The 16841-nt window shown below is 47.5% G+C and overlaps 1 protein-coding gene and 1 long non-coding RNA gene across 2 annotated transcripts; one reads left to right on the forward strand and one right to left on the reverse strand.

Annotated features, from left to right (window-relative positions):
- The first annotated feature begins 201 nt into the window (after nucleotides 1–201).
- On the forward strand, nucleotides 202–6052 carry LOC136489569 (putative disease resistance protein At3g14460). Its single transcript, XM_066486164.1, has 3 exons — nucleotides 202–389; nucleotides 1471–1525; nucleotides 3602–6052. Exons 1-3 carry the CDS (start codon nucleotides 202–204, stop codon nucleotides 6050–6052), a joined length of 2694 nt encoding a protein of 897 aa, XP_066342261.1.
- Nucleotides 6053–6407: 355 nt separating this feature from the next.
- On the reverse strand, nucleotides 6408–9964 carry LOC136487188 (uncharacterized). The gene is made up of 5 exons (XR_010767165.1): nucleotides 8005–9964; nucleotides 7374–7524; nucleotides 7180–7256; nucleotides 7043–7086; nucleotides 6408–6948 (listed from the first exon to the last, which is right to left on the reverse strand). It is a non-coding gene; the product is annotated as an uncharacterized lncRNA (long non-coding RNA).
- Between the last annotated feature and the right edge of the window lie 6877 nt (nucleotides 9965–16841).

The following is a 16841-nucleotide window of genomic DNA, read 5'->3' on the forward strand; positions in this document are numbered from 1 at the left end:
CAAGCCTTCACCTTTGGGGTTCGAGTTCTGCCTCAACGGCCTCTAGGTCCCCTTACCAAGCCCACAAGCAGGTCACCACCTTCTCGTAGGCGGCTTGTGGGGCTGTGGGGCCCTTGGTTCGGCTGTGTGAGCCCTGGCGCCTTCCCGGTGGGGACTTCACCGCCGACGCAGTAGCGTGTACACGGTAGGGTGTAGCAGTCGATGCCGTCGGAGTCGTACTCCGAGCCGTTCCCCGAGAGGATCTCGAGGAAGGTGCGCAATGAGGGGACGTCGACCCCGACGGCGCTAGAGAGGATGGAGCTTCATGGCGCCTCGCGGCTGACGAGGTGCTCCAGCTCCAGCTGGAATGACACCGCCGCATTCTGGATCTCGAAAGGCAGGTCCAAGAGGTAGTACCAGAAGTGGTCAGGTGGCGGGAGCACCTCGCCGGTGGCGATCTGGTGGTGGATGTTGGCCAGCAAGTAGAACATCTGGCGCTAGTCCGACACGGTGGGGTGCGAACCTAGACCGCACCGGATCTACTGGGCCAGGACCTCGAGATCTGCTCCCAGGAGGCCCGATGGAGGGGCGATGTCGGGAGCTCGCTGCCCGCCGGCGCAGCCCCGTCGAGCGAACGAAGCTCGTCGTAGCAGTCGGTGATGTAGGCTAGGCTCCCAAAGTTGAGGACTTGGCCCGGAGCGAAGGCGCCGGCTGTGATGAACTCGCTGGGAAAGCGGACGCCGCCATCTAGGGGCAGCACCACTTGCTCCGGTGACGAGGCACGTGGCTCCGGCCACCATAGAGCCTGAATAGCACTTGACACTACCCCCTACCAGGCGCGCTAGCTGTCGTGGGGTCGGAACCGTGACAAGCATTGTTGTTCGAGTTGGTGTCAGAGTACGTGTTTGTGGTGGATTGGGTGGACTCAAGAACACAAGAATCACAGAGAGAACGCAATGGTTTATCCTGGTTCGGGCCGATCGATACCCTACGTCCAGCAGCTGATGATCCTTATACTCAAGAGCACCCAAAATTGGGGGATTACAACAGAGTGTACAGGAGAAAGAGAGAGATTTGGTAGGGGGTTAGCTCGGCGCTAATCCTGAGGTTGCCTCGCCACCGGTAGAGCCTTTCCCTCATCGGAGAGGAGGAATACGACGGATGCGGTGGAGGAGCTCTCGGTGCCCCTCTCTCGGTTGCTTTGCTCTCGGTGTTGAGCAGGAGCGGATGGATTGTGAGGAATGGAATGATCTGTCTGGGATCGTCCTCCTCTAGGATACTCTTCCCTAGGATCCGACCTTATCCCTTATATATCGAGATAGGTCGGGTACATGGCGGTTTGGGGGGTTGAGCCTATGGTCAACATGCGCCGGAGTCCAGGAGGGTCTTGCAACAGCGTTCTATGGACCGTAGCGATGTCGTGGAGCAGAAAAAGCCCTGGGCACCGTCCGGCTGCTCTGTTCTGACACTCTGCATGTCATGCTGTGTCAGCTTGGACCGGCCTCCCCCTGGTGGACCTTCTGGAGTCTTCTTGGTGGCGAAGGAGGTCGGCTCTAGGGGCTAATGCACGGGCTTGGGAGCCCCTGAGCCCCTAGAGGCCGAGGGAAAGCTTTTCTTTTTGTGTCACGCCCTGTGGGCAAGGCCGCGCCCAAAGTGCTACGTCAAGGAGCCCCCAAGACTTGGTGGCTCGGGGCTTGTCGCCTTGTGCCCGGGCCTTGGCTGGCGCCGTAGGCCGGGCAGGAGCCGAGGGCCGTGCTCAGGTTTCCTGTCGATCGGGAGCCAAAGGCTCGGGCAAGCCCCCGAGCCCTGAGCAGAGGCCTTGGCATGCTCAGGCTCAGGCAAGTTCCTTAGTCTGAGGGTGCACGCGAGCGTACCCGATGGGTATAGCCCCCGAGCCCCCGGGCGATCCTAGGGGGATCGGCTAGGGGGTCTCTTCGATCGGGAACCATAGATCCTGAGGCTTAACATACCCATATGTTAGGATCTCTTCAAAGGGTTTAGTCCATATGTACAACCACATTCTGTACAAGTATGTTTTGATTCAATAATCAAACTTGACGTCATGTCTTATTTGATTAAGGCGGGCTATTTTGACCTAAGCACCATGCTTAATTTAAAAAGCCTATGGAGGTACGATCGATCAATACAACCAAACCAAAGCATACTAGTGTAGAAAAAGGAAGAATGAGAGCATATACAAGATTCATTCAATTGGAGACAAGAGTATGGATGGTGAACCAAAAGAAGTATATATATATTTTTTAATTTTATTTTGAAGTGAAAGAAACAAATGTAAAAGAAATGCATCAAAAGAAAGGGAGAAGGCATGTCAAACCAGTCAAGGAGTATGTTAGAATGGAGTGGATCCTGACGGGTAGGCCTAAAGGACCATGGTGGGTTCGGCCGACCCCACCTTGGAGCCTCTGGCCACTTTGGTGCCTTCCTGTGTATTCTTACCTCTAAAGATGTATCTCTGCACTTGCGTTTTCTGGTTGTGTGTCCATGGGGACATCGCCCGATGTCAAAAAGTGTCCTTTGCGGGCCAAATTTGACGTGCAACTATGTTTGGCCATGGACATCACCATGACATGTCCATTACTATGCCAAGGTGTCCTTGGGGGTCGCCACACTTGGCTCAGTGTGTGCTGTATCACAAAAACAGAGAGAACGTCAAGTGCAGGGGCTCTGCTGGTGGCAACACACCAGCATAACCAACAAGTCTCATTTATTCCACTAAAGTCAGGCACAAGTTGCATCAAGTTGGTGAAGCGGTTTCCCTTTCGACACCAACCTTCGTGGACCTAACTGCAAAAACTCATACCAAATCACTACAAGATTTGTAATATTTAGGCTTCGTTTGGATGCGCATGTATTTATCTCAATCCACATATGTTGATGTAGATTGAAGTGAATTTAAATTAAATTCCATTCCATTTCACTCCAACACATGTGGATTGAGGTGGATACACATGCATCTAAACAAGGCCTTATGATAAACAAACATATCTACAACTATCCCTGCAAAAATTTTAGGAACAGGAAGCATGAAGGGGTTGTAGATCTTGTGCGTGGTGATGGCAGAGAGAAGGATTGACTTGTGCTTTTCATCAGCAGAGCTGCCTTACGGGACATCACTGCCGAAACATCGAGCTCCAGCTCCATTTCCTAGGTCCAATCGTGCCGACCTTAGTAATCAAACATAAGATTCACCCGATCATTAATCGGTTGCACCCTCCGGCAATTAAAGGTTTGAATTAGGCCTATACCGATCATGCTCAACACATGATCATGTTTGCTAGTCTCTAGAAAAGCGGCTCCTTGCCTTCTAAGCAAATATAATTCTATTATATAAGCTGGCCTCGAAGCTTAGCGATGGATCTACCACATTTAAACAGTTTTATTCTTCAACACCAATAGTTTCTTCCTTGGTGAGTTCTTCTAATTCTAGTTGATTACATTTACACGATTTGGTTTCAAAGTGTGTACAATAGTTGCCATATTCAAATATTGTTCAACTGAAAACATTATAGAATAAACTAACAATATTTGTGTTAGACCATTTCCCCTGAAACGTTACAAACATGGCTAGGATATATAATGATTTGATAATTTCTTCTTGCAGAAGGATGGCAGCACAGAAGATTCTTTCCTGCTAACTATCGATAAAAAGAGCTTGAGGGAAAGAATAGAGGACCTAGAATATATTGCCAATTGCTCGAAGAAATCACATCTGTTGAATCAACATAGTAACAGCAACAAGCTTTCTGTCAAGCATACTGACAAGGAAAGCATCAGCATACAGAAGGATATTGAAGACTTGTACAGAAGCATTGAACGGAATGTATTTGGCCGAGAGAAGGAGCGTAAGCATATATGTTGTTTGCTTCGAAAGGGACCAAATGCTGAAGCAGCTAGCTCAAGTACAAGTAAATGTTATTCTGTGGTCGGCATATATGGCATTGCAGGGTCTGGGAAGAGTACCCTAGCGCAATACGTCTGTGACTATGAAGAGGCCGAAGGAAACCATTTCAATCTGGTCATGTTCATTCATGTGTCGAAGACATGCAGACTGGATGATATATTTCGTGATATGCTGGAACAGATTTCTCGAAGCCGGCCATCCGGTACCAAAGGTCTTAAAAGTTTATGCAAGGAGTTGAAGGGAAATTTGAAAGGCAGATGCTTCTTGTTGGTGTTGGATGATCTATGGGTCCATTATGGGAATCAGAAGGAGTGGCACATTTTTCTTGACGCCATCAATGCTGGTCAGCGTGGAAGCAGAATCCTGGTGACAGCTCAAACAAAAGATGCAGCTGCAGCCCTAGGTGCTCAGGAGCAAATTCCAATACCAGATTTGGGAGAGGACCACTACTTATCACTGTTCATGCATCATGCTATACAAGCAGGCTCAGTTGGTTATGATGTTGAGTATGAAAGAATTGGGAGAAGGATAGTGGAAAAGCTCCACAGATCACCTATGGCAGCGGTAACAGTGGCAAAAAGGCTTCAAAGGAACAAAAGCTTGGATTTCTGGGAAAGAACAGCAAACCTTGATGTTCTGAATGAGACCATGGGAGCACTGTGGTGGAGCTACCAGCAGCTCGGCACAGACATTAGGCGATGCTTTGAATACTGCAGCACGTTTCCTAGAGGATACATGTTGAAACGGGACATGTTGGTTCACCTGTGGATAGCACAAGGGTTTGTAAAGACCAGTGGTGCAACGGAGGACATGGAAGCATTAGGCAACCGATACTTTGACGAGTTGCTGACATTCTCGTTCCTGCAAATGCACAGAACGGTTATTGGTACTGAGCAATTCACAATTCATGATCTGCTGCATGAGTTGATGGAAAGGGTTGCCGGAAGTGACTTCTTCAGAATTGATGTGAATAATGGCTTGCCAAAAGAAATCCCGGCAGAGGTCCACCATCTATTCGTTGAGACCTACGACAGAGCAGGGATCATAGAGAGGATTCTGGACTTGGCAAATCTTCGCACCCTGATCCTTGAGGAGTTGGACGGGAGCATGTCTAAAATGCTGACAGCACCACCTTTTAAACACACTGGGTATAATGACTTGAGTAACCAAGTTGTTTTTGAAAGTATGCTCATGAGACTGAGGAAACTGCGTGTCCTGATCATCAGAGTAAGAGGATACCATAATAAGCTATCGTTCTTGGTCCCATCATGTATTGATCAGTTGAAGCATCTACGTTATTTTCGGTTTCGTTCCCCCAACTATGTGAACCTGATTATCCCAAGCACATTCAGCAAGCTTTACCACATGCAGATCCTGGATGCTCCTGACCTCAGATTATCCTGTGCTGAAGATGTGGCTGATCTCATCCATCTGCGGCACTGCTATCCAAGCTTGAACCTACCCAACATTGGCAGGCTGACACAACTCCAAACAATGCCGCACTTCAGAGTAGGGAAAGAACCAGGCTACGAGCTAAAGCAGCTCAAATACCTTAACAGTCTTGGAGGCACCCTGAGAATATCTGGTCTTGGAACTGTCGGAGGCAAAGAGGAAGCCCTAGAAGCCCAGCTACCCCGCAAGAAGCGGCTCAATGTACTGGTGCTGGACTTCAACGAAAAAATATACGGCGACCATCCAGACGTCGAGGCAGAGGTGCTCGAGGGCCTTTGCCCGCCGGAGCATCTTGTGCAGCTGTGTATCTGGTGGTACTGTGGTTCAATGTATCCTAGCTGGATGCTGAACCATCAGCATTCAGACGCCCCGAAGCACCTTGACAAGCTTGAGCTCTGCGAGTGCAGAGGATTGGTATCCATTCCCCAAGGCAGTGAGTTCTTCGTCCATCTCCGTTTGCTCCGCATTGTTTCGTGCGGCTGGGACTCCTTGCCTGATAACATGGAGAAGGGCCTTAGGTCGCTCCAGAAACTGGTCATCCGGAGTTGCAGAAATATCGAGCTCCTTCCCACGCTGCCTCCTTCTCTTCAGGAGATCACTTTGGTCGACGTCGGCAAGCTTAGGACGTCCTGTAAGGAGAGGGGACACAGGAATTGGCTAAAGATTCAGCACATTCCCAACAAGAAATTGTACGAGTGATGAGCTAATAAGACATCCCACTAAAGCATGTCCCATTATAGGAGGCGTTTACAAATGCCTCCAAAAATGGTCAAAACGCCCTCAAAGACCTTTTGAGGCATTTATTAAAACGCCGTCTAAAACATGGAAGTAAAAGGTCTTTTGAGGCGTTTTTCCAAAATGCCTTTTAATATCAACATTTAAAGGTATTTTCTGACTGCCTAAAATACTATTTAGAGGCGTTCTGTAGAACGCCTTCAAACATTAATGGAGGCATTATTAGAAATGCCTCCAAAATCAAGCTATCCATATGGAACTGCTAGAAATATAAAATCGACACAATCCATTCAAGAATGAACCAATGAGAGGCTGAGAGCACACGTTACACTATATCCAGCATTTAATTCTATCAGACATACATAGTTATATTTGTAACTAGACACAATAAGGTAGAAAAATATATTCATCTCCAAATGATGTTCCTCGGTCCTCATGTTTAGGTCCTCACTCCTAATGACGCTTCTTGCTCCCTTTAAGAGAGATAAAAGCCTGACATGTTCATATCACAGCTATATACATATGTATGTGTCAATCCAACTAACTATATATGTTGAGTCACTACCAGCAGATGAGTACTGGAAAGAATAATTTTGAAAGGATCAGCAACAAATTCCTAATAATTTTGCACGACATAAAAACAATAAGCAACCAGGAGCCTAGAACCCATTCAGACACAGTTACATGTAGATCCTCCAATACCTTATTAATTGGTTCAATGGCAAACCGCGCGCCTGGTGACTTGCGAATTGAAGCGACGCCTAACACTGTGCTGGCACAGTTGAAACCAAAAGGTGTTCGTCCAGTAGGCTCTTGTATTGCTCCCGCACCTTCCCAATTTCGAGCCGCAGATTCTGTTCCTGTTCGACACAGTCACACAAGATCAGGATCAAGATCCACTCTTATATGTGCTAATGATCATAACGACCACACCAGGTGGGCAGAGAATTTTACCTTGAGTAGTAGCTCCTTCTCTGCCATCTCAAACTGCGAGGCATCTACAGAAATAACAATGCAAAACAAAGGTAATAAACACTTTGCCAAAAACACTATAGGATGAAATTAAACCAAAGCAAGATTATTAGGCTCACTCTTCATGGAGCATCTGGTTTTCCATCTTCAAGAAGCAAAATTCGCTCAGCTCTCGCCCTCCCATATACTGGCATGCCTGTTTTGTTTTGTCAAGACAAATCAATATTACATAGAGATCGCATAAAAATCAAAGGCGACAGTGTGCACCAAAAAGGTACTAGTATGGATGAACAGCAAGGTTGTCTGTACTAACCTGATCAGTAACTGAGCTGCTGCTGGCCAAATCCTGCATAGCCTGCCTTTTAATCGCAACTGTCAGAGCAGCATCGTCATTCCTTATTGTTCAGTGCCCTCATCATCCATCAATGGATGATCAGAAAAGAGATCATGTGAGGAAGAATCCCCTTAATAAAAATTGAAGCAAAAAGATTTCAGAGCAGAAAAAGGGCAGTTATAATTTAATAACAGTAAGGCAGGTATGTAATGAACTCGTACTGTTAGGTTGACTTAGTCCACAACATAACAAAAAAAAACTAAAGAGAATCCACCATTAATTGCATGTCTCATATGGCAGAACAAAAACCAAACTGACTTTCAAGATGTAGCTTACAGATCTGCACAATTTGGTCAATGATTTGGTGCAGTGCGGGCTGCAATATCAATATGGTCGTGTGGGCTGGTTTCTGTACACGAGGGATTGGACTGGGGTGGGCTAATTAATTAACGCATGCACGTCTGGACAGGTGTGGGTTCAGTGCGGATCTCAGCCCACTGTCAGGTTTATGTAGTAGAGCAATCTTCACTAGAGGGGGGAACACAATAAACAGCTAGGCATGATAATTGAAGAAAAAATAAAACAGCTAAGCTAAGACTGGTGTACATACCACAGATCCATCTAACCGCCGAATTATGACTCCAGCACCTGATTTCCCAGGATTTCCTATACAAGCTCTGTCAAATTCAAGAATACAAGAGAGCTGTAAAAGATAGAGTGCACTGGTGGGATTGGGAAGAGCTCAAAATTCCCAAAACAGTGAAGGTATATCACAAATATACATGCAGACCAAGCAGCAACGCAACCACCTGAGATGTAACTTTCAAAAGATCAGCTTAACACTCAAGTTGTCTTAGGTAAGGTAAGGCCCTGAGAATCAAGGCAAGTTGCCATACGACGCTGAGATAGATACTACTACAAAGTACAAAAATGAAACTATTTCCGTGATGATAATGTGTGCCTAGAAATGACAAGAACTGGTTCAAGAGAAAACAATGTAGACCATAGGGAATCAGATTAATCTGTAGTGTAAAACACTGGCAAGTGATGGAGACAAAGAGCACTGCATTCTTTAAATCAGCATATATGTTTTACTATGAGAAGCCATACTGATTACTAACTATTTCACCTGAAATCATAGGGAAATCAGGTGTAATTTCAAGTATCGTATTCAAGTGATTATCACAAGTAGTAGTTACTTGAAATCATAGGGCTGTAAAGTAGATGTAAATAAACAAGTGCTAAGTGTGCTGCAGTCTTCTTAAGAACGAAATTAGGGGATCTTTCTACCCTAGTTGATTTTTTTTTTCAAGCACTAATGGTTGGTTAGTTATTTGTAATTTTATAACTAGTTGAGAAGAAGCCAAAACTTTGAGCAAGAACAGTATGGAGAGTAGGGATTACCATTTGCACCCTTTGCAACATATGATTACTCTCCAGCAAAGCCTATAGGTAATTTTAGAGGTTGATTCAATGAGAAATTGTTGAGTCCTTGCTGGTTTGCTGAGTATATTCTAAGGTTTGTTACCAACTTGTATTGGTCCATCACAAAGCCATTACCAGGACTCGCTTACTGGATTAGCTAACTTCAGAATAATCAAAGGAAATCACAATCTAGATGCTCCCATTCCTCAATCATTAGCTCTTATACGAACAACAGAAGATCAACGTGTGTCCATTATATGTCTCAACTATGTATCTATATATCTTCCTTCACAACTGACTAAGAGAGCAAAACATGTCATAGTTAGCGACATTTAGCCCATGCCCTCTACTCAATGGACTAAATCACTGGAGGCACAGAATAATCTGTAATGAAATAAACTGAAATTGGGGAATTTAGTGACTGAATGAACAATGGTGACTACCTTTACGGCATTACTCTGCAAAACGTCAGCAAATTGATTTGTTAACTGAGTAAACGAAGTGAGGGAGCAGATCCACTAATACCTTGTGATGCCAATGTGTCACTGCCATCTTAATCCAAACCATAATATCAAGCTAGATGGAATCGAGAGCAGATCCACTGGCAGGACATAAATGTTATGAAGCAGGTCAATAAACTCACCTTGCATATATGGGTCTGCGCATTGGATGGTTCTGCAGGTGAACTCCAGGAGGTGGATGAGGATGATTGATCCACTGCAGCACGCACTCGATCGGTCGTCGGAGCCGCGGCCTGCCGACGGATTGGGCCACCGCCACCTGTCGGGAGGGGCTGGCCGAGCGTGCCGTTGCTGGCTGGGAGGAAGGGCCCGACACCGCCACTCTATAGGGAGAGAGAGCCATGCGCGCCGCTGCCGTCGGAGGGAGGGGGCCCAACGCGGCTGGCTCGGAGGGAGAGGGCCGAGCGCACCGCCGCCAGCTAGGAGAGAGGGGCCGTGCGCACCGCCGCAGCCGAGAGCACCGCCGCCGACCGGGTAGGAAAGAGGGGCCGTGCGCACCGCCGCCGAGCGCGTCGCCGCCGACCGGGTGGCTGGAGCCGCTTGGGCCGTCGTCGCCGCACCTAGGGGAGAGGGTCAACCGCCGTTGGGAAAGGACGCGTGGGAGGAGGTGGGCGGCGGAAGAGATGCGAGACAGCGAGGGATGAAAAGAATGAGAGGGAGGGAGGGAGGGCGCACCGGACACGGCGACCGAGCGGGGCCCACCTGTCGGCGCCGGGTAAACTCGGAGCGCGTGGTGAAAGATTGTGTGGACGAAAGCCGTACACGTATTTCAGTTGCACACGCACAAGATAAGAGATATCAGGTCTAAGACTGTCTCCAATGAGAGGAGGCAAATCCAAAATGGGTTACGCATAGTTGCTTTGCCTATCGAAAACAGCCTCCAACGGCTGACCCAGACAGACGACCCATTTTGGCTATCAACCGAAGCGCTACGCAAAAAAGCATGCCCTCTCTCCTTGGACGCGCTCGCTCGCGTCGGCACCGCTCGCCAACGGCGGCAGCGCCGCCGCGCCTACGCCGACCCCGCTCGCCCGCGCTCGGGCGCCGCGTGCGCTCGTCTGGTGTCCGCGCCGGGGATCCGCATGACCTCGCGCGCTGCGTCGGCGGACGAGGCCACCACGACGCGGAGCTCGCCGAGGCCACCACGACTGAACCTATTATTGCTCTTCCATCTCCATTGCCCCTGCTGCTCATCCTCGTGGCACACGCAGGGCGCTGGTGACGCAGCCGTAGTGCTGCCGCAGGTGCCTCGTGATGCAGCCGCCGTGTGCCAGCCCAGACAAGCACGGGACCAAGCTATGCATCTCCTTCGACAGCTAACGTGCACGGGACCAAGCAGGAGCGCGCGAGGACGAAGCACCAGTGCCGCGGGGCCACGCCGGCGCGACCAAGATGGCCGGACGCGGACGGCCGCAGCTGCGGGGCCACGTCGCGCCCCAGCGGCGTTGCTGCAGCGCCGCTGCAGGAGCGTGCGAGGGTGAAGGCACCGCTGTTGCGGGGCCACGCGACCGCGGCCGAGACAGGCGGAGGCGGACCGGTGCTGCTGAGGGGCCGCGCGCGGCCCGGCGGCGTTGCCGAGGTACGGCTTAGCGGCGCCTTGCGGGGCCGCGCCGCGTGGCCAGCGGAGGGCGCAGGTGCGGCGTTCCGGCTGTGGCGGCGTCATAGCCGGTGGAGGCCGCCGAATGGTAGCAGCAGTAGTGAAGTGGGAGCTCGGATATTTTTGCGGATGCAGGGATTTGGGGCTCCTCTGTTGGAGAGTGAAGCTACGGAGATGTAACCTTTTTTTACTGTGTATTACCCAAACCGAGAAATAGGTCTCAGATATGGGTTACGTTGTTGGAGTCGTCTAACACTGTCTGACCCATAAGAGCATCTAAACACAAAATGAGTCTTCGATAATACTGTATCAGTCTCCGACAGAGTATTTATATAGGAGACCTATTTTGAGTGACAGGGAAGACACAACCTAAATATGAGTATCCTCTCTCTTGGAGACCCATTTGCAGAAAGGATTCTCTTTTGGGTCTTATTGTTATAGAAGATAAAAAATGGGTATTGAAACCATTGCCGCACTACCCAAACATGAAATGGGTCTTGTATTTGGGTTCTCATTGTTGGAGACAGCCTAATAAGGCGTTTTTGCAGAACGCCGCTGATTCCTACAGGTAATGAAGGCGTTTTTTCCAAAATGCCGCCGATTCCTATGGGTAATGAAGGCGTTTTTCATTGCCATGTTTGCTTAGCTGATAAGCCATGGCTGAAAATATTGTTGACTGATTTGTTGTGAGAGAAAAATATTGTTCGTTAGCTGAAAAAGTATGGCTTATAAGCCAAGCGAACAGGATGCATATCAGCCTTTGAAAACATGTTTGTAGCGGCGTTTTCACAAAAATGCCTTTATATATTTGGAAACTAAGGCACTGAGAAAAACGCCTTTAACAAAACGCCTTCTAGACATGCCATAGTGTCCCCTCTACCCGTACCTTACCATTGTGAGTGTATTCTTGCATTGCAAGCCCATAGAGAATTTGATTGGTTGTGAATAGTGCCGGCCCTAAGGGGTGGGCAGGAGGTGCGACGGCTGAGGGCCCTCGCGGGATGGGGGCCCAAGCTCAAATATATAATACTCCATACCCTTTAGCTATAGTTCATTAGGATTTAAGATTAATGAGAAGATGCAGCGGCCCATCAGCAAAAGGAGTCGTGGGCCTCTTTCTTTCCGGGAGGCAAGGAGCCGAGCCGCCAACACCTGCACACGTGCACATAGCGATTGCGAGTCGCGACTTCCGGACTTCTGGCGAGACGGGAGACTGCGAGACACGCAGCGCTGATCACCAGTTCACCACGCGATCACCAGCGCAGATCACCGAGACACCGATGCTCAAGTTCCAGTCTTCCAGAAGCCAGACGACGGCGTTCCAGACGACGACGACGACCAGGCAGCTGAAGCAGGGCTCGACGAAGACGACAACATCTGATCTTGGTTATTGCCTTCTGCCCTTTTTGTGATTTGTGAATCTTGGTTCTGAATAAGTTCATATCCAAATTGACTAGGCCTTAGGTTTTTTTTCCTTGTTCAATTTTTGTCTAGTACTTTGTACTCATATAATTATGTTTTTCTTATAATTTAGGTCAGGTGTTAGAATTTTAGAATGTTACCTAAGAAACATTTGTCGAGAGAGACCGTCGCGACAAGTTCGCCAGAGGGCCCTCAAAATCATAGGACCGGCACTGGTTGTGAAGCCTCTATTCTCCTAGCTACCAGCAATAATGAAGGTGAATCGAGTCTCACACTTGTAATACTAGGGCTTGTTTAGATTGAAGTTTTTTCACTCTCTCTTCATCACATTAAATCTTTAGACACATACATGGAGTATTAAATGTAGATAAAAAATAACTAATTACACAGTTTGATTGTAAATTACGAGACGAATCTTTTAAGCCTAGTTAGGCCATGATTGGACAATAATTGTTAAATACAAACAAAAAGTGCTACAATGTCAAATACTAATTCCTAACTAAAACCTAAACAAAGCCCTAATGGAAGCCAGAGACTTAGGGTAGCCCAATGGTTAAAACTAGCACGGTTTTCATAGCAGACCATCTATAGAACTGTACCACACAATGCAGGGTCTTGGTATAATAAATGTCGCCTTTTTTATCTTTCTTTCAATCTCCAAACTTCATCTGCCAGCTGCCTTTTTCCTCATAAAAAAGTCTACCTAACCCCCACCATTCAAGGTAGACTACTTCACCTCCAAACTATAAAATCGAATTTCTATCCTCTGAATTTTCTAAAACCGGTCAAATAACCCAAGTGATTTTGGACGGTGGTTTTGCTACAGTGACGGGGTTTGTCTTAATTATAGATAATACATAGATTTAACAAGAATAAACTTAAATAAATCTATAATTAAGTCATACATGATCCAATGAGTATGAAATTTTTAATACAGTTCAAGCATACAATAATTAGACCACCATAAAAAATTCATCACAATTGGATCGTAGAAGCTACAGTTATGAATTATTCCAATTAATTATAGAAAAGCATAGATCTAAAGCTATAGCAAAACTTTGTACTAAAATATACCATATTATATGTTCACTGCGTAGATTTACTCATGTGGAGTCCAATAAAATTAGATTTTTCTATGATTTACTATGATTTTTTAAAAATTCAGCGAAAATAAATAAAAAATAAAAAGACAAAATCATCGTTACTGTAGCAAAATCATCGTCTAAAATCGCTTGGGGTTATTTGATCGGTTTTAAAAAATTTAGGAGATACGATTTTATAGTTTAGGGTGAAATAGCAGAGGGTTACGTACACTTTTCCCTTTTTCCTCAGGAAGCACAAGCAAAGCAGGTCGCCGCTCGCCGGACATCAGCGATGCAAGGGGGCAGGCCACCGGCCGCGGCAAGCTTGCCTCCCTTGTCGTCAGCGAGCTTGGCCCTGTCGCCAGGAGTTGGAGCTCGCCCGCACCATGAAGCTCGTCGTCGTCATAGAGCCCGGCCGTGGCCTGTGCGGACGGTGAGCGCGGCGACGGCGGCGCGGCGAGGTCTGGTTGGACGATGGCGCGGACTGCGCGGACGCGAGCGGCCTGGGCAACGATGGCGCGACCTTTGCGGACAGCGAGCGGCCTTGAGGACAGAGCCGCGATGAGCGCGTCCTGGGCGGACGCGAGCGGCCGGGAAACGACGGTGCAGCCTGTGTGCGGACGGCGAGCGCAGCCTCTGCGTACGGCGGCATGGCGAGTACGGCTTGGGCGACGGCGGCACGACGAGCACTGCGCGGCGCTGCAGCGAGCGCGGAAGAGGAAGTCGCATCGCGGGCCGTAGAAACGGGTCGTTTCCTCCCAACGGCAAATTAGCGATTTCTTCGTACCTCGGTTCACGAAAAGACGTGGTTTCTCGTCTAAGAAACGGTTTCACCGGATTTTTCTCTCTTTCTTTATTAATTAGGTTACAGCAGGACAATTAACATTAATATTTCATTGCGAGTGCCCTTATGAGTGTACACGCGAACTATATAGGCCCACAGGTAGGATATTTTGCTATCCGACATCCAAATTATGGCCCCGTTTAGATAAAAAAATTTGGATTTTGGCTACTATAGCACTTTTGTTTGTATTTGGCAATTAGTGTCTGATTATGGACTAATTAGGTTTAAAAGTTTCGTCTCGCGATTTCTCACCCAACTGTGCAATTAGTTTTTTTTCGTCTATATTTAGTACTCCATGTATGTGCCGCAAGATTTGATGTGAAGGATACTACGCAAAATTTTTTGAAATCTAAACAAGCCCTATGTGGAACTAATCCATCAACTGTGCTCCCGCACGGGTTAGATTTTCCGTATGGGCTAACTTTGTGATACTTTAGCAATAGTAAACGATTCTTAATATATGTTTAAATAAATTTGATTTCTCGGTTAGGTATTTTTTCCTTCATTTATTTGAACAGTGTGTACAGCAATATTAAAAGATTATTATCTTTTTTAATAATAGATGTCGATAATTTAGATTCAAATTTTGTTTGTCTTCAATTACAGTTCTTAATGGTAGAGTCATATTTAACATATATTATACTATTTCTTAGTAATCATAATATATTATATGGCTATTACTGATTAATTTTTAGGATTCAGCTTTTCCTAGTGCCACATGAAAGGTGTTCAGCCAAAAATTTTCTTATTAATTTTGAAGCTAAGCGAAAAAAAAGATTGATAAGAGATTGTAGCAAATTTAATTGGTCGTTTCCAATAGTTGGTCCTTAATGCGTTTTTTTATAACATCCTAAATGCGTTTATGTATGCATAGTAGGGGCGCATTCGAAGGTCCCAGAGACCGACTGATTATATTAAAAAAAATTGAAGGTTGTCTTGGGAGGATAAAAAGAGATGGCATAATTTATTACTCTGAGTAAACAATGAAGTGATTTTATATCTCTGATGACATCCCCTTTCTTCTCTTTGTAGCCCCCTTTCTTCTCTTTGTAGCTCATGCCCCCAGCACCAGACGCAGCACGCAAATTACTTGGGGTGTTTAGATCCGGTGACTAAAATTTAGGAGGTGTCACGTGAAGGTGTTGTATGGGGTGTTTGATACTAATAAAAAAAATAAATTACAGAATTCGTCAGTACTCCACGAGACGAATTTATTAAGCCCAATTAATCCGTCATTAGCATTTGTTACTGTAGCACTGTATTGTCGAATCATGGACTAATTAGGTTTAAAAGATTCGTCTCGTAAATTAGTCGTAAGCTATATAATTAGTTTCGTAATTAGTTTATATTTAATACTTCATATATGTACCCAACATTCGATGAGACCACGATTAAAGCTTACGAGAAAAACACACTAGAGGTGGAGTTGCCGAGGCCCGTGCGTTGACGTTACCTCGAGCTTTTTTTGGGGCGGAGGCTCCTCAACTCCATCCGCCTGGTCGCTTGGATTGAACCTGCAGGAGCTCAGGCTGGGGTCGTCAGCGCGCATATGCACGGAAACGCCGTGGCCCGTGACGGATCCTGGGATCTTCGCGCGGTCGCAATCTCTCTTCATCGTTTTGATTTCTCCGGTACTGTGTATATCGACCTTCACCAATTAATATTCCATAGTTAAAAAGCAGTGATTGAGTATTATAAGAATAGTTTTTGTCGTAAAGTATTACCTCAATATTGAAAATGATGTTTATAGAATTTCCTTGTACACAATATTTTTGACAATGTTTTCTTCTACGGAAATGCTACTGTGTGGGGCGTCAGTCCCGTTCGGACGGACCCGCACAGCAACGACTCGACCGCGCGGTGCCCCTTATCCGCTCGACTCCCTCCTCCATCCCGTCCCGTGACCGCTCACTCACTCTCGCTCTGCTCGCCCGCTCCTCCACTCTCTCGCTGCTGGCACGCAGCGCTCGCGCGCCGCCACCCCTCCCTCCCTTCCTCCCTCCCTCCGCGACCTCCATGCCACCGGAGACGAGGGCAACGGCGGCGGCTTCCATTGAGCCACCCCTCCCTCCCTCCCCCCTCCATGCCACCGAAGAGGAGGGCGACGGCGGCGGCTTCCATTGAGCCGCCCCTCCCTCCCTCCCCATCCATCCGCGACCTCCATGCCACCGGAGAGGATGGCGATGGCGGTGACTTCCGGCAAGCCGCCCCTCCCTCCCTCCCCCCTCCCTCCGCAACCTCCATGCCAATGGAGAGGAGGGCGACGACAGCGGCTTCCGGTGAGGTAGGTGGGTCCTTCTCTGGATCTGAGCCCTCCTCCTCCACTTTCTCCTCTGGATTTGAGCTCTCCTTCTCCTCCTCCCCCCCCCCCCCCTCCTTCTCCTCTGGATCTAGATCTGAGGGACGTTGTGATGGTTAGGGTTCCGTCGAGCTCTGTTGCAGTAGCGTTGTTTTGCTGTTGCAAGTATTCTTTTTTTTTGCATTAGTCTTTTTTCTGATGTTGTATCTCGCATTGCGCTTTGTTTCTGTTGTTGCGGCAGCGTTGTTTTGCCGTTG

This window comes from Miscanthus floridulus, chromosome 10, assembly GCF_019320115.1.
Source record: "Miscanthus floridulus cultivar M001 chromosome 10, ASM1932011v1, whole genome shotgun sequence".
Lineage (NCBI taxonomy): Eukaryota > Viridiplantae > Streptophyta > Magnoliopsida > Poales > Poaceae > Miscanthus > Miscanthus floridulus.

Excerpts from the sequence above, each read along its gene's own strand:
- LOC136489569 (XM_066486164.1), top strand. The coding sequence starts at position 202 with ATGCCGTCGGAGTCGTACTCCGAGCCGTTCCCCGAGAGGATCTCGAGG. Across the intron at positions 390-1,470 it reads TCGAAAGGCAGGTCCAAGAG|CTTGGACCGGCCTCCCCCTG; the intron begins GTAGTACCAGAA and ends ATGCTGTGTCAG. Across the intron at positions 1,526-3,601 it reads TCTTCTTGGTGGCGAAGGAG|AAGGATGGCAGCACAGAAGA; the intron begins GTCGGCTCTAGG and ends TTCTTCTTGCAG.